Source organism: Protopterus annectens, chromosome 4.part0 (genome assembly GCF_019279795.1).
Source record: "Protopterus annectens isolate FY-2018-M chromosome 4.part0, PAN1.0, whole genome shotgun sequence".
NCBI classification, from domain to species: domain Eukaryota; kingdom Metazoa; phylum Chordata; order Ceratodontiformes; family Protopteridae; genus Protopterus; species Protopterus annectens.
Window position 1 is genome coordinate 73,964,901 of NC_056733.1, and position 18,558 is coordinate 73,983,458.

General features: G+C 38.9%; 1 protein-coding gene across 1 annotated transcript in view; it reads left to right on the forward strand.

The window, feature by feature from the left end:
• PRPSAP1 (phosphoribosyl pyrophosphate synthetase associated protein 1) overlaps positions 1-18,354 on the forward strand; it is a 785,329-nt gene extending 766,975 nt beyond the window's left edge. Inside the window, exon 10 of the mRNA XM_044068098.1 lies at positions 12,692-18,354. Coding sequence (XP_043924033.1) covers positions 12,692-12,850 — 159 coding nt within the window. The 3' untranslated portion in view covers positions 12,851-18,354. The remainder of the gene's footprint in view (positions 1-12,691) is intronic.
• The last annotated feature ends 204 nt before the right edge of the window (positions 18,355-18,558 follow it).

Here is an 18,558-nt window from a genome sequence, read left to right on the forward strand (position 1 = left end):
CATTTAGTGTTTTGCTGTACATAGTAACATGGCACTTTATACATTCTGCATTATAAAGGACTACAACTAACATATTTGAGGAGCAGAGTCTACAGGCAGCTACACAATTAAACAGAAAAACACAGTAAAGTGCACAAAAATGGTGTAAAAGGCATTGTTTTTAGAGTAGCTAATTCAAAAAGTTAACATAAGACCTGGTCCTGGTTGCTGGTCACGCTAATGTAAAAGAAGAGGCGTGACTTCAGTTTAATCACCCCGCACTACCATCATTTGTAGCTGTAGTTTTCATTTGATTGAGGAAATCTCATTATTTCAGGGATTACAGTGACTCAAGCATTGATGATAACAAGAGCATAGATCACAGTTCTTCATGGTAGGCATAAACTCAGTTGACAGTGTGACAAGAGGAGATACTGTCAGCCCAGCTAGCTGGAATTTTGTAAATAATTTTTTCATTTGTGAATATTAATAGGATTTATATAGAAGTGTGACAGAAGGATATATTGCCAGCCCAGCTAGCTGGAATTTTGTAAATAATTTTGTCATTTGTGAATATTAATAGGATTTATATAGAAGTGTGACTGAAGGCGATATTGCCAGCCCATCTATCTGGAATTTTCTAAGTGGTTGTGTGTCATTTGTGAATGTCAACATGCTTCATGTAAGATCCTTGTCTTTCAGATGTATTAGAATTGTATGTCATATTGTACAGATGTGTGCTGAAAAGATATTTTGTAAAGTACTGAGCAGAAATGTATATGCACTGTTGTAACTGTTTAGATGCATGTATTTTAACAAGGGAAACTGAAACACAGTAGATTAACTTGCAAAACTTAGGAAGAATGGTTGAGGTTGAGTTACTTTATGGCTGGGCCATAAACAAAAGAGATGTTATCTTTCAGTTTCAGTGCAACAGGAGACATAATGTCTAGAACTAGAAGTTTTTTGTATTGTCTTTAAATGTGGAAGAATGAAAATTATTTTACGACTTCCACTATTTGTCAAAAGATCTGAGCTCTGTGTATTTTCACAAGTAGATGCTAAATGCTGACAGCTGCATCAGTGGGGGTTTTCACCTGGGATAGTCAGACGATAAGAGGTGATGTCATGCTGCAATCTACCCCAGCAGTAATATTTGACATTAATTTAAGAACTCTCTGAGAGAGAGACTGGGCATTCTGTATTTTGTCTTTGACCTGAGAAGAACATCCACTGACTACATCTGTTTGCTCTGTAAGTTAACTTCTTCTTTCGGCTTTTCCTGATTAGGGGTCGCCACAGCGGATCACCTGTCTGCTCATGATTGGCAGTGGAGTTTTACAGTGTCGAGTTGCCAGCCTGGCGCCCAACCTTCCACAGAAGGCACACACATGCACACACTCACACCTAGGGCCAATTTAGAGTGTCCAATCCACCTACAGCATGTCTTTGGGATGTGGGAGGAAACCGGAGCACCCGGAGGAAACCCACGCAACCACAGGGAGGACATGCAGACTCCGCACAGAAGGCACCCCAGCCAAGGATCGAACTGGAGAACCTCTTGCTGTGAGGCGGCAATGCTAACCACTGCACCACCGTGGCCACCCTTGTTCTGTAAGTTAACTAGGGTACAGTAATTTCTCTTAGATACAGTCAGGAATATAGTTAAGTGTAGCTTAGATGTTTTCTTTCTTTATTTGAGACGGTCTTGCAATGTTGTTTTAAATATTTCCTGTAGTTTTGAACTCTGATGTAACTGTGATTATTTACTGAGTATTTTCTTGTTCTTTTATTATTTGTTATTAAATATATTTAAACCTTTCATCGTGGCTGATATTTGTGAGACATATGTAAGTTCTGAGAGTACTTGCATACTTATTTGGTGACACTGTGGGCCACTCCTTATTGCCTTGCTCTTGGTCAAACTACCATTTGGATTAATAGTAACATTACACAGTAAGATTGGGCACTCTTTGTTAAGGGCCTTAAAATAGCTGATAAAGAGTTGGCTGGTGGCATAAAAATTACCTTATAGTCTGCCAGAAGGGGGCATAGCTAGTAAACCTGTGCCAGCCTTTCCCATGTGTGTGTGTGTGTGTGTGTGTGTGTGTGTGTGTGTGTGTGTGTGTGTGTGTGTCTGTGTGTGTGTGTGTGTATCTGTGACTTGGGGCCAAGAAGTAGAATGGATTTGTATCCTAATAAACATACACTGATAAGCCATTTTGACTTTGTAATCAGTTTTTTTTTTGAGGATGTTACAGTAAGTATACATTCAGTGTCATTTTTAACTAGAAGAGTGAGCAAGACACCTTTCTCTTGTAACAGTCTGGACCTTATGGCCCAGAAATGGAATTTTTCTTCTCACCTGGCCCATTTCCAGTCCTTATGTAGAAGATATTTATAATTGCTTTCTCTGCCAACAGTTCTCATAATCCACTTCATTGTTTACTGTGTTGACACTGTAGTCAGGGCAACAGCATAGGCCTTTATTTTTCAAGGAAGAATTTGGGCAGGCAGTGCTACACACCCTTTTCCATAAAGAAGCCCTCTTTGACATGCTTTTGTAGTAGTTATTGAAGACCTGCAAAAGAGAAAACAGGCACTGACCATCATGGAGGGTCTGTATGGTGATGCATCAGACACCCCCCTCCTCCTCCACCTCGTCTATGTCAGCCAGAAATCGTATGATGAAGAGACCTCTCATAAACAGAGAAATATAGCCAAGTGTCTGTCGGCATTGTCTCCTTTTAATTCTCCTGCATAGTGCTCTAGGGGGGAGGTTTCTCATAGAGCTTCACAGCAAGTCTGTGTAGTCTATGATACCATGTGGGAGGCTGATTCTGTGAGTTTACCCCATCTTAGGTGTTATCCTTTCAAAATCATTTGACCTCTGTAGAGCTTCGGGAATACTCCCTGGCTGTTCTTCTCAAAGGGGGTTTAGAGGCTTTTGCATTTTTGGAATGAAAAAAGAAGTTTTATTCCTGCTGACCCTCATTCTTTAAAAAGATGAGTGTGTAATCTGCATGACTGAAATACATTTTAGGTACACAATATTCATTTGCTATAGGGTATCTTATTTCTTTTGTTGTGGGGGATTCTGGATGGTCTTACTAGATATTGTGAATGCCTTCTGGGGGCATCAGTGCCTGCAAACCACACAGATTTATGTGGTTCATGCCAGGTGAACACCGTTTTCTGTATTAGGTGCCACCGTTTGGTCTATTGTTTCCTGCCAGTTTTTCACTAAGTTTTTGCCGCATTGGCACAGGCTTTTCTTGAGATATTTGTGAGACATATTTAAGTTCTGAGAGTACTTGCATATTTATTTGGTGACACTGTGGGCCACTCCTTATGGCCTTGCTCTTGGTCAAACTACCATTTGGATTAATAGTAACATTACACAGTAAGATTGGGCACACTTTGTTAAGGGCCTTAAAATAGCTGATAAAGAGTTGGCTGGTGGCATAAAAATTACCTTATAGTCTGCCAGAAGGGGGCATAGCTAGTAAACCCTGTGCCTGCCTTTCCCATGTGTGTGTGTGTCTCTGTGTGTATCTGTGTCTTGGGGCCAAGAAGTAGAATGGGTTTGTATCCTAATAAACATACACTGATAAGCCATTTTGACTTTGTAATCAATTTTTTTTGAGGATGTTACTGTAAGTATACATTCAGTGTCATTTTTAACTAGGAGAGTGAGCAATACACCTTTCTCTTGTAACAGTCTGGACCTTATTGCCCAGAAATGGAATTTTTCTTCTCACCTGGCCCAGTTCCAGTCCTTATGTAGAAGATATTTATAATTGCTTCCTCTGTCAACAGTTCTCATAATCCACTTCATTGTTTACTGTGTTGACACTGTAGTCAGGGCAACAGCATAGGCCTTTATTTTTCAAGGAAGAATTTGGGCAGGCAGTGCTGGACACCCTTTTCCATAAAGAAGCCCTCTTTGACATGCTTTTGTAGTAGTTATTGAAGACCTGCAAAAGGGAAAACAGGCACCGGCCATCATGGAGGGTCTGTATGGTGATGCATCAGACACCCCCCTCCTCCTCCACCTTTTCTATGTCAGCCAGAAATCGTATGATGAAGAGACCTCTCATAAACAGAGAAATATAGCCAAGTGTCTGTTGGCATTGTCTCCTTTTAATTCTCCTGCATAGTGCTCCAGGGGGGAGGTTTCTCATAGAGCTTCACAGCAAGTCTGTGTAGTCTTTATGATACCATGTGGGAGGCTGATTCTGTGAGTTTATCCCATCTTAGGTGTTATCCTTTCAAAATCATTTGACCTCTGTAGAGCTTCTGGAATACTCCCTGGCTGTTCTTCTCAAAGGGGGTTTAGAGGCTTTTGCATTTTTGGAATGAAAAAGGAAGTTTTATTCCTGCTGACCCTCATTCTTTAAAAAGATGAGTGGATAATCTGCATGACTGAAATACATTTTAAGTACACAATATTCATTTGCTATAGGGTATCTTATTTCTTTTGCTGTGGGGGATTCTGGATGGTCTTACTAGATATTGTGAATACCTTCTGGAACATCAGTGCCTGCAAACCACATAGATTTATGTGGTTCATGCCAGGTGAACACCGTTTTCTGTATTAGGTGCCACCGTTTGGTCTGTTGTTTGCTGCCAGTTTTTCACTAAGTTTTTGCCGCAGTGGCACAGGCTTTGCATGAGATTGGTTTTCTGGTATCCACTTGCCTTGATTACTGTCTGTCAGTAGTGGCAGAAACCTTTTCAAAGGCCCTGTCTTTGTAACATAAACTGGGGGAAATCTTTCTTAATCCTATTGTAGAAGATTCCCTTTATAAAGTTGGAGTTAAACACTTTTCACTTTTTGCTGCTTTTAATTTTTCTTGTCGAAAAAGAGAGCCTAGGAAGTCATGGCTTTTGCATTTTGGGTGAGGAAGAGAAGTAAGTCATGGTTAGCATCTTTCTGCATGCCTTGGACCTCACTGAAGCACCGTTTTCACAGTCTTCCTGGCCTGCCTTCATATGTGTGCATCACTTAGGTTCACAGTTCATAGTTTAGTACTAAGCTAACTGCCCTTGCAAGCCATTTTTAAGCCTAGCCACTTATCCCTTGTGAGACTCAAACCCTGCACCTTGTGTTTGTAAGGCAAACACCTTAGCCATTAAGCCACCCTCCCAACCCCTTGACTTTGAAGTGTCAGTATTTAGAGAGCCTTGTTCTTATGGACCTTTTCCTGATGTCAGACCCCTGTAAGGAACAGTGGTAAAGAAGGACATAGTACAAAGTTGTGTGAGATCTTACCATAACAGCAGATGTCCCACTTTTCACTGTTGCAGTATTCAGTCTCTCCCTGCTTCCTTAACCCACAGTTCAATTTTTGTTGCCCTCTAGCGGAAGGGCTTTCCTTTCTCCCCTGTCTGAATGGGCATGTTCTACCATTGCTTTCCTCTTGGTTGCTCTGGTTCTCCTGGGGCAATTCAGTTCTGAGGATTTAGTGCTCATATGTCACTTTTGTACCTTACGTCTCGGATGTAGGGCATACATCTGACATACGGCACTTGGTATGCTGGCCGGGCGGGATATCTCTTTTGTAAGGGATAGCACAACAGTGAAAGTAGGACATCTGCTGTTATGGTAAGATCTTGTACAACTGTACTTTCTGAGGCAGCAAAACTGAGATTTTGGCACACTAACTACTAACTTTGTACCACTTCTCCTTGAGGTCTTCTGTGGTTAGAGCATGTGGAAGGTGCCCTATAGCTGTGGAAGCTTGCCAAGTCATCCAATCCTTGGAATTTTAGGTCCTATATAGCTTAGGCTACTGCACCAGTGATTTATCTGAACGTCTTGTGTTACTTTTCTGTACACAACTATATTTTCTCATTCTCCTTTCAGAACTCACACACACATTGGGGACTTGTCTCTCACTTCTGTCCCCAGGCTTTAAGCACTTTGTCTACATCTTGTCAGCTCTATTTCCAAGTGAGGATGCCTTCCTTGACTGCTGTTGTCCTTTACACATAGCTCCTGTGAGACTGCTCTTCTGAACTCTTGCTAAACCCAGAGGGCAGGAGTCTGACTCTTCTGGGGTTAGTGGCCATGATGTACACCTACAGGCTGGTACTCCCTATTGTTTTTCATGGAGAGTTGCCTCTCCCTATTTGTCTGCCTGCTGTGAATTTCTCTTCAGTGGCAGACCTTGTTGTAAAGGCTGTCCTAGCAGACAACACCATTACAATGAGCAGTGTGTTCTGAGCAGAGACTGAAATTAGTCCAAAGTGATCAGAGCTACCCTGGTAAACAGATGGAGTGCATTTGTATCAGGTGTCGGCAAGTAACTGCAAAACTGCAACTTTAATCCCATAACTTAGCATGCATTTCATTAGAACTGGATAGCACTTAATTGCTCTTAGTATATCGGCAAGGGCTGTTCTTTTAGTATGTAGACATTTTATGCTGTGATTGCAACAGAATGGATTTGAAAGATTTACATTGTGGCTCTACATTCTTTCTACAGTACGCATTCCAGAAATTTTCCTCAAACCATTTTCCTGATAATTAATTAGACTAGTGATGTCTTTCGGCTTTTCCCAGTTAGGGGTCGCCACAGCGGACTCTGGTCCACTCATGATAGGCAGTGGATTTTTACGGTGCTGAGTTGCCAGCCCGAAGCCCAACCTTCAAAGAACGCACACCCATTCACACACGCGCCTACCTGCATGTCTTTAATGTCACACAACCGTGGGGGGAACATGCAGACTCCACACAGAAGGTGCTCCTGCCAAGAATCGAACAGGAGAACCTCTTGCTGTGAGGCAACAACACTAAACGCTGCACCACACTGTGCTGTAAAAATAAACAAACATAGCCACAGCAGAATGACTGTGTAAAACAGGAACCTTTTAATGGTGCTTTTGATACCTTGACAGAATTGCCTTCAATGAGTAAATTACACACCAAAAAGCAGTCAATATATATGAAGCTTTTTTAATTGGGTGCATTTAAATAAGGCGTGATAATTATTTTATATAAATTGACTGCTTTTTGGTGTATAATTTAATTTTAATTTTTTATTTTGTACATGTTAGTAGTTTTGTATTTTGTGTTGTAAAAATGTCTGACAAGCTAGAAACAAAAATCTTTCCTGGCATTGTGTTGTAATTGTGAAAACAGAAACATGCAAGTTAATTGTACCCTAAAAGTTAAGGTAGTGAATTATGAAAGGCCTTGTGCCTCTCACCCAGTAGGGTATTATGTGCTGCATTAAACAGACTGAGACCATTTTGAATTGGTTCTAGTCAGAATTTGTTATAATGGACAGACTAGTCAGCTTTTACAGGGTATTTATTGTGTTTGTGTGTGGTTTAGGAGGGCTGTTTTAATGTGTGTTTTGTAATGTAAATGGTTTTCAAGTATTGTTCCTTATTGAAGAGATTGTTCCATCCTGTTGTATTACATTAGGGATAGGACACAGCCCTCTTCCCTTGCTTTGGTCTGTGTCCTAGGTGTTGTGGGATACAATATGTGCATTTATTTATTCACAGTGTTAATTCAGGGAAATGTATTCCGTCAGTCATTAGGGTAACGTGGCGTTGCAGTGTGTAATGTTGTTGTGTCACTGTGTTTGATTCCCTTGTATTATTCTTGGTTAGGGTGCATTTCTTGTGACATGTCCATGTAGTCATGACTTTACTACATACCTCTCAACCATACTAAATTCCTCAGAATTTCCCGATTGTGAGGGCAAAATAATAGGGTGCCATGAATTCCTGAGTGGCCCTTCAAATCCCTATTTTTTTTTTCTTACAATTTTTATTGAATGCTGACTTCATCACTCATCGCCAGTCTATCCTGCAAACATCATCAGTGCACAGGGACATGCGTGATGATGTCAGCATCATGAGACAGTGCCTATTTGCAAGTTCAGGAATACACATTAAATTGTCAGGGAGAGAAGAAACTGCAAAAAGTATCAGATGTAATATTGATGATGAGTTAAAAGACCTAATGCATCCACTGATACAGAGAAAAGGAAAAAAAAATGAAATGTTACTCCACGTTGCTGGATAGGCATTTTTTAGCAGCTAGTGTCAAATACAAATGTGTTACAAAACTTGGTCATGTAAGCCCATATACATGGGGAGGCAGTTTGCCCTCTATTTCCTGATTTTAATTGCTAATATCACATTTCTAAAAAGCAAATCCTGCCTCACTCTTAACTGTTGCATTTTAAATGCAACAAGCACTTGATGTGTTACAGGGTGTCAACCAGGGTTGCCAGATGCCCCTATTTGAGCAGGACTGTCCTGGGATCAGCAGCACGATCCCGAGTCCTGCACTGCTGGTTAAAATCCCAGTGAAACAGCCTCTGCTTTGTGGAGTTGTTTTTGATTGGCCCATGTGCCGGAATACGAGCCAATCAAAAAATTGAAAAATGGAGCTACTTCTGTTTAATGCAGAACTACCTGATGTCAACCCACAGGCTTCCTGAAGTTTTTTTTTTGCTTTACTTGTAATCATTAGGCATAGTTTTCAACCTCGCATCACAATATTCAGTTTGACAACGGGCACAAATCAGGGTGGGATGCTTTTTAACCGTCATTACTACTGATTTAGAAAGTTGATAAAACATCAGTAAATTACTTAATATGCCTTCATTTCATGACCTAAAAGAAGTCTGCAATGAAGGTTCTTATTTGCTGATAATAGTCCACCATTTTTTTCACAAACTGTCTCTGATGCTAAGAGGTCACAGAAAAATTATTAGCGAAGATATAAGGTACAGTTCAGAGGTGTGTGTGTGTGTGTGTGTTTGTGTTCATGTGCGTGCGTGTGCTGGGGGGTAATACTAGTAATGTCTAGAGTATGTGTTGTGAGTTGTCAGTGAAGAAATGGAAATACGACACTTCGAAAAGCTTGTACTCCCTCTTTAGCATGTATCACTTAAATTATACAAGGTAAATGAAAAGTGCATGCTGTCATAAAAGGAAAAAGTTGTCCCATACCCCACAGGCAGTCCAGCCTCAGGCTGTAAGCTCGTGGATCTAAGTGATGCTCACAGCTTGGACTACCTGAGAGCAATCAGGTGCTAACATCTTCAAATATTACAGAATGTCTGAAGCTCAAAGTACACATTGTAATAAGCAGCCACAGCCAGGAGTACAACAGGGAACAAAAGGTTGTTTAGTTCCTTTCGGATTTCATACCCAATCCCTTTATGCCTGCAAGGCACAGTTAGTAAAGACAAGGGTCATAGCTGAAAAGTGGTCCATTTGTGATTAGCTCACCCATCAGTCAGATTGACAAGTAAATAATGTCTCACCCCCAAAAAAAAATTGTCAGCAAGCAACATTTGAGAAAATGAGAAGTTATTAAACGACGCTCATCAAAAATTAACTGCACTTTGTAAGCATTTTTTGTAGTGCCATGAATCTGCAAGATAAAGCATCCCAGAACCAAAAGAGGAAGTGAAGATTACTTTCCACCAACCAGTACCCCACTATTCATTCACCAGTCCGAACTCTGTGTCACCCCATTGCCCTGTATATACCTTCTTCTTCCTCTGCTGATTTTTATTTCGGGTATGGTAGGGATTGGGAAAGTGACTTGGCTAAATCAAAAAATAAGCACCTTGGAAGCCAAATAAAGCGAGTGGAATAAATGAAAAACTTTTATTCACACAAATCCACAAAGACCACCAAGCACAAAACGCTTAACTGTTTCACCGCGTTTTTCGTTCCAAATGGAAGTTCATCAGATACAAATCAGTTGTTTCAATCATTTAAATCTTTAAATACTCCATTTAACAGAAATTGAACCAATCAAATACATAATTTACTGTGACTCATAAATATTCGTAAAGACATGCTGACATTTTTTGTTTTATTGTTGGAGCTTCGCTCTCTTAACCACTTTTTTCTCGTTTTTTGTGTGGTTTAGTTCAAAGTGACTTGGCTAGCTACAAGAAGCGATGCTGCAGCAGTAGCAGTCTTTGCTGAAGTACCTATTCATCACCATGGCGTGGAACGCGCTGCGTCCTGTATTCACCCTGAGATGCTGATGTCGCTCGACCAATCAGAGAACACCACCCCTAGTAACTGTGAAGTCCCTCACTACAAGGGCGGAGTTTCAGTAGAACAATGCTTGTCAGACTGTCACTTTTCAGAAGTTTGCTGAGGTTGAATATGGAACGTAATGAGGAAGTGTCATGCAGAAAGGAGAACTAGACGTAATGAAACAAATCTTGACAGGGTTTATTTTATTCCTGTTCGTTAGTGGTTTCACACTTCCTGTTAAGAGGTATCCCCTCTGTGAAAGGACACATTTCCCATATTCTGCAGTGCATTAGTACTTTTCTCCCATTTTGGACATCTGTCATTTAGCCTACTCATCCGCTTTGTTGCAACAAACATAATGTGTTGCAAAGGAAATGAGAAGGTTCATCAGAAATATGTAACATTGTAAAATAACACCTAGCAGAAATTCGTTATATTGCAATATAGTGACCCCAAATAAAAGATGTCTAAGGAAACATTTTAGATCTCTGAACTTAGCCATTTTTTAAAATTCCTTTATTGAGTTTTGGAGCATGAAGAACATCAGGTTTGTCGAAAGCCAAGCTTAGTGGTGTGTATTTATTAAAAAGGTCAGAAGCATAACCAAACTGCACACTCTTGAACTATACTGTTTTGTAAGAATCCCATGAATTAAATGCATAAATGTGATACGAACATTCAGAGTATGAGTGGGGCAAGTCATTTTTATTTTGACTTTGAGCTCAGGCTCTACAAATACATGCTTAAACCATACTTCTGAACTGTCCAGATTTTTGTAGAATTTCCAGATTTTTGCCTCATATTTTCTGTGTTCCTCATTAAAGTTGTGATTTTCTGGCTCATCTCTGGGGAATAAAGTCACTATATAATGACACACATTTGAGTTTCAGACTTTATATCCTTTAGAAAAATGCATACTAACAGAAAGCCTATTATTCTATGAAACTTTCTGAGTTTATAAGAGCAATATTTAAAATCTGTCCCGATTTTGAGCTGTTGCCCCCCCCCCCCCCCATTTCAGATTTTTTGTCCTAATTTCTTAAGTTAAGAGCTTGAGAGCTATGGCTCTGACCCTGCCTAGCTTGGATTGACATTGGCCTGTCAGTTGTGCATAAAGATCGAGATAGTCTGGACTTAAAATCCAGCACTTGTCCATATTTGATCTGAATGCTCATTTGTTTCTGTTTACTATCCTTGTAAATTACCTATATTATTTATACCACATATCTGAAAGCATTTTTATGACAATAATTTGATCATACTTAGGAGTAGGAAAATGGCTGTAATGCTAGTGGATTGTTTCACTAACAATGCCCTACTAATTAATCCATTTTTTTATACAGGTACTACATAAATCTGTCACTAAGCCTCCTTTTCATAGGTGAATACTAAGCTAGTTGCCTCTAAGGGCCATTGTAAGCCTAGCCAGTTCCATTTCAAATGTGAGAATCAAACCCTCTACCTTGTATTCGAAAGGTAAACACTTTTACCATTATACCAACCCCCACTCACATTTTAACAAGGCTTGAACCCCGGACCTTGGTTGGACCTTGAGAATCCACATCATAGAGCAAATCCGTAGTGCCACTTTTAACTTTACACCATACCTCTCAACTTCCTAATACAAGAAATCTGCATAAAGTCTTAAATAATAGGGAGCAAAGACCCAAAAATAGGGATAGATTTTAAATGTTGTTCGTATAAACTTAGAATGCTGTTAGAGTAACAGGTTTTGTGTTAGCTTGCTTTTTCTGAAGGATATTTGTTTTATATTTTGCCTGTTCTTCAATTTGCATTTGAATATTGCTGTCCCACAATTCCATCAGCGTGGGCAGGGTTACACAGTTATGTATGCAAATGTGACATTAATCAGCATCCAGATTTTTGGCCAGTTGTACCTACTTTTCATGGGCCTTTGTCCAGATTTTTGATGTTTCCAAATTGAGAGGTATGCTTTACTGGCATCTCTGGTTTGTTTCCACATTCCAGAGACATATTTGCAGGTGGATCAGCACTGAATTGTCCCTAAGTATGCACGTGAGTGTACGTATGTGGCTGTGTTCAACTTACAGTGGACAGTTATCCCATCCAGTACTATTTCCAACATTGCAGCTGTTGTTTGCTGTGTAAGCCCCAGTCCCTTTCAGCCCTAAAGTACGGAGTAAATTGGGTAAAGTGAGTGTAGAAAATAGATGTCTGTCTGGCTTGGTCACGTTATGTAATGCTCTGTGAAAAATTGTCCTATAATTCTGGTCTGGTCATTGAACCTTACTGCTCTTCTTATATTATTCTTGAATGAAGAGAGATTTCTCAGTTACCAGAAAAGTAAAGAAAAACAAAATAAGAAAAGGTGCGCTGTCATATCTGCACATTAAGGTGGATGTGCATGTGTATGCCCCCATCAGCATGCATATGCTGCTGCAAGCAAATATAGGCTAATAGCTGCATAGAGATATGACTTTATTTATTGTGTTGTATGTTTACATTTAGGTTTGGCTTTGGACAAGAAATATTTTTGAATTAATTATTTCTGTGACATACGTATCTGTATTTTGATGTGTAGCCATATGTTTGGGTGACTAAAATCTTAGCCAAAACAAGAATCTCATTTTTGTTTAATAATTTTTCTGAAGGAGAAGACAGAAGCTGCATTCTAATTTTTTTTTCTGTTTTATTGGCACAGGTTGTGGTTACAAACACTGTCCCACATGAAGTTCAGAAGCTTCGTTGTCCCAAAATAAAAACAGTTGATGTCAGCATAATCCTCTCAGAAGCAATCCGACGAATTCATAATGGAGAGTCCATGGCTTACTTGTTTCGTAATATTGCCTTGGATGATTAACTGTCTTTCTCCATGCCAGAGTTTCCAGTACTACAAATGAATGAATAAAATATGCTACATTGCTGTGTTGCAACAGCAATATGTGGGTGGTTTTGTTTACAGTTTGAAGGGATTGCCCATGTGAATTTCTGAGAGTTAAAATAATTGAACTCTTAACACCTCCATGTGTTTACCAAGTTTTATTAACAAGTAATGTTGCCATTTGATTTTTTTCTGTGGCTGACCATAATTTGTTTCATAAGATCTACAGGACAAATGTGGAATATGAAACTGTACTGAGGCTGAATCAGCTTTTAGCAATACTTCTGTTTTCATTTCCTAAGGAAAAATATTTTTCCGACCAGCTGGTATATAATGCTTAAATCCAACTATCAGGGATTATTAGCAGTTTTCATTCATCTGCTATATGCGTGTATGTTTTACATATGAGAAGTAGATTATAGTACATTTATCATTAACCCAGTGAGGGTGTTCTAGGTAGACATGTAGGGACAAAAACATGTTTCCTACTGTAGACACCATCAGTGTTAAAAAAAAAAAAAAAAAAAAAGTACCTCTACCAGTGTAATAAGGAATCTGTCCCATAGTTCCTTTGGTCACTGTGCATAACATCTATTTTAGAAGTCATAATTCACCCCCTACCCCCATCAGTTTGTGTTTAAGTATACCTTCTGTAGCTTGGGTTTCTTAAACTAGCACAACACTTAAGAAACTTAAGCAGCACTGCAACTTGTTTCCATGAAGTAAATTTTCTCTGAAAGGAAAAAATATATGCTGTTTACATTTCTTTAACAGAAGTGTCAGCATAAACTTTCCACCTTGCTCTCTGTTTCACTAATGTGTTTACCCAAAGTTGCATAACATTCATTCATTTCCCATTTCATCCTCTTCAGGGATGTGGGGCAGCCAGAGCCTGTCCCATCAGGCAATGGATGTAAGGTAGAGGAACAGTCCTGGATGGCTAGAGGGTCTTTTGCAGGATTTCTGTATCTTTTTTTTTTTTACTAACCTGTGAACCAAGATGTTGAATTCTGAAATGTTTGCATTTTCTTGTACCTTGTAGTGCCTACCATGGAAAAAGAAACACTGTGATGTGTTATTGAAATTTTGTGCTGGAATCACTCCTGCTTTAGGAAGCTTTATATGTCACTGTCATGGTGCCCCCTACCCAAACTCATGTCCTTGTCTTTCCCCAGGTTTGGCCCATAGTCATCCTTTGTAGTCTCTAGTAGTAGTCCATGTACTTGCAGCTAGGGGCCGTTGAACCCCGCTGATGATATTTGATATTCTGGCTGATCTGCAGTGTAACAGAGCTGTAGATAGGTCGTTTGGAACCCTAGGCAGTCCCAAACTGGCACCCCTTGCAACACAAAGTGAAAGACCAAAGAGAAAGGTTTTCCACAATTGAATCAGCAACCAGAACTGCTAAAATGAAGCCTGGCACAAGTAACTGTTGTTCAGCATTACCATTTGTACTCCCCTTCCCCTTGAAAGTTTGTGCCTTACGCCCACCATAATTAACAATACTGTAGTGTGGGATCATAAATAGTCTCCTTTTCCTCACCAGTGATCCCTGTGAGCATGTGTGTTATGACCTGTTAGTGACACTATTACTTTTTAAAATGATATTTGGAGGATCTGCCATCATTTATCATTTATTTTAAGAAGCAGTACAGCATGTATGGCTACTGTATTCTCACTGGCCTTAAAGATCATCACAGCTGCTAATCATAGCTTTCCGTACAGTGAGGAGAAGCTGTTGTTAAGGCATTTTTTCTTCAATACTAATAGCCCTGTAGTGTCTTAAAACCATTTCCAACACCATGTCAGTGTTATGAAGAGAAACCTCTTGATTCAAGAGGTGGACTGTACTTGTAACTGCATTTCTAACTTACAAACCATAAATGTATGCTCATTTGAGTTAGAATTATTTTTTAAAGAAATTGCCTTTAATTGTGGCTTTCTTTAAGGTCATTAAATGTAAGTTTTGGCATAAGACTCAATATTTATGAAAAACTGCATCTTTAGAAACAATAAATGCATGTCTTTATGTTCATTGATCTAACTACTTCATGACAGTTGGTATTGATCTAGTGGGCAGGGAAGGAGTTAAGGGCTTACAGAACTAAACATTAAAACTAACTTGGTATGAAAAAGATTTAAAATTGTAATGACAAAGACTGGCTCACGTGTTACACTGCCAAACCTTTTTGGACTGCTTTGAATGTCTTGTAGAGATAATCTGGATTCCGTATGTAATTGCTGTGTAATCCTTGTCCATCTGTATGTTATGTAACAGCAGTTATCACTCAGCTTGTAAGAGTTTAATAAATTGATGGCACTTTTATTCCATGTGCACTTTTTGAGATGGAAGTTTTATTTCGTAAGTGCAGCACTTCATTTTAGCCCTGACTGAAGTAGTCTCTCTATTAACTCTGTTTAATAGTATAGCAAGGGAGTTACTGCATTATTGCCAATGTCCTTTCTCGATATATGCATGGTTTAATATTGTCTTGTGCATGGTTCTTTCCTACCAGCATCTTGTAATAGTTAGAGACTATTGTTTTGTTCACTGATTAAAAATAATTATGTGGTCAGCTGTATGTTGTTGCAGTAAGTTAGCTCTACATTTTATGTATTGGAGTGGACAGTGTATGTTTTAAGACAGGTGATACAGAGTTTAACATAGTTTTACTGTATGTGAAAATGAAAAGTCAGATAAGTAAAGATTTCCACATAGCCAGCATCATTAGTGTAGATTGTAGCTATAGCCACAAGCTTTCCAGATAGCTAGCATTATTAGTGTAGATTGTAGCTAGCCACAAGCATTGCAGGTAACCAGCATCATTAGTATAGAGTGTAGCTAGCCACAAGTATTGCAGATAACCAGCATCATTATTGTCGATGGTAGCTAGCCACTCTTCTTGAAAAAGAACAAACCAAAGCACAGCTGCTCTGGTGCAGTTAAGGTGGGAATGACTGTGCTTTATTTGTAGCTCAAGTCAATTAAAAACACTGTGATGTGACTTTGGTGGGATAATCAAGAGCCTTTGTCAGCAGCTGATGTTTCGCAGTGTAGTGTTTCTTTCATTTGCCCATCTTTCCTGTCCAGTTAATCTTCTAGCACTGTGCCTTGTAGCAGTTTGCTACACGTTTCCACATACAAGTAAGTCAGAAAGGCTGCTGAGACAAATGTTCCTTATATGCCTTCACAGATATTATACCCATGGACTCCATCGAGGGTCAGTACTATAGCAGCCAGATCTTCACCTTCTGAACATGAATAATAGAAAAGAACACTGACTAAACACTCTGTCTCCCTATCCCTAGATGGCCATCTCAAGCCAGGCTTACTTGCAAAACTTGTGTTATTAGCAGTGTTGTTAGTCATCATGTCTTACTCTGGTGGATCAGTTGTAATATTTTCCAAGTATCAGAAAGCTGTTTTAACCTGTTGTTGGATGTAGAATTGGATGCTGTGACTGAGGTGTCACATGGTAGATTGGGCCTCAATGCAGCAGGTGTTAGAATACCTTTGGTGCACTAATCATAGTCTGTGTGACAGCAAGGCTTAGAGATGTGCTTTGCAAATTAAAATTAGTGACAGAAACAAGGGGACAGGCACTTCCTCCTATGCATAACAGGGCTCACTTATGCTCATAACTTGTGATAAATCCATGGCAGTTGCACTATAACTGCATCGTATTTTTTTTTTTTTTAAATCATGGGATACTTTGTTCTGAAACGTCAGTTTTATTTTTAGCTTGTTCTGATCTCTGCCCTTGACACTGGGAAATAGGTACTTGGTGCCTTTTAAACGTGTATTTATTACCATGACTTTCTACAAAGCCTTAAAATTCATAGAAATTACCATTAGAATATTTTAACGTAAAGAAGTATTAAAAATATGTAATTAAAGTTATCTTGGACACAGCTGAGAATGTACGTGTTATTCACTGACAGATTGTGTTTGTTCCCTGACACCAGTGTAAAGCAGGTATTTCCAGTGCAGGAATAAATAATAAATGTCCATTCAATTGGCCATCTTATTTCTAAGTCATTGTTGCTTATTTCCTATGAAACCAAATCTTGGTGTGTGTAAACTGAACACTGTATTTTGAAAACAAGCCTTATTAGTATGTGTAAGTCATATTTACGTATATATTTACTATTCTCATATCATTTTGTCTTAGATTTGTAGTACCACAAATGCCTAGAGAATCCTGTTGAAAAGAACACAGTATGTATATGTGAAGCTGTTTGCACATGTGCTGTTTTACTTCTGTGCATATACTTAAGGAGCCATGAGAACTTTTTCACAAAATTTTAGCTAGCTGCTGTTATTGCTCTGCAGACTAATATCATAGCCCTCATCACCACAACTCTGCCTTTAACCACAGGCTGCAGTGTCCCGTTAGACGGAGAGGACATTATATAGGGACTTGGAGTAAGCTGCAAATGTAGAGTGGTGTAGAATGACCAGTAATGTATTTTGCAAGAATTAATTGAAAAGCAGTTATAATTGTATGAAACAGAGGCTGTACTGTCTGATTACAACATCCAGTGCTTTTCCAGTACTGAATTTCATTATGTTGCAGAGTACTTACATATTTGAGGACTGTCTGAACAGCATTACGTGCAGGTAAAATAACTGAGTGCATAAATGTTTTGCAGAACATTTTGCAGTTTCCTACCTGTACGATTTTAGTGATAGTTCATTCAACGTTTGTTATATTTATTTCCTGGATAAAACCTAGGCTTGAGAGCAACAAATGTCTCTTGCATTTTTTGCAGCGTTTGACTTATAACCTCCATAATGATGCCACATGGCCATTGAAACATGTATTTGTGCCTTTTTTAACTTCCACAGCGCTATCCAGCTAACCATGAAACCAAGTACTTAATACCTGTGGAGTGTTCAGCTACCAAAATTATAAAAATATGTATACAGGGTTCTCACTGCCACTAAAATATTTAAGGTGTACATTCAGAGGAATGCGAATAATTAGAATCAGAAATATGTTTCTGATGTCTTGTTAAAGGTGGAAAAGTCTTCCATTTTTTTCCATTTCTTAGCTATTGCTCTGTGGGTTTATGTTTGAAAATTTAATTATTACAGTGTTGAAAATCCTCTTTTATTTATTGTATTTTTTTCTTGGAGATACTAAGTTTGGTCAGTAATAAAAACATGAAAATGATGTGTATGTTTAAATACTGACTGAATTGTTCAGAATTTGGTTGAGCTTTTCTGTAAAACATTTTTTAAAGTTTGCAAAATATTTTGTTTGTGATGTTTTATATTGTGTGTTTCATTATATCACCATTTAGAGTAGAATTTATAAGTCTTCATTTTAGCAGATTGTGTTTTAATGTGTTTTCAAGGCTTGAATCTACAGTAAAAAATGTAGAAGCACTAAGATGGCATGAACTTGCAAGCTATCAGTATTCTGAATTTTGTTTTAAGGCAGTTTTACATATATAATAAACACTAACTGACCAACTTATGTTACTGGTATTTTGTCATTGATTTTTTGTTCCCTTGTTGTCCAGACTTTAAAAGTTCATTAGTGGTCACTTTACAGGTATGTACTCTACATTGTATGCCTGTAATGACAAGGTGAGTACAGTGGAGACTATATACCATGGTTGTCAAATTCATTTACCCCAGCGGGCCACATTTCATCAGAGTATACAGTACGCGAGCCAGG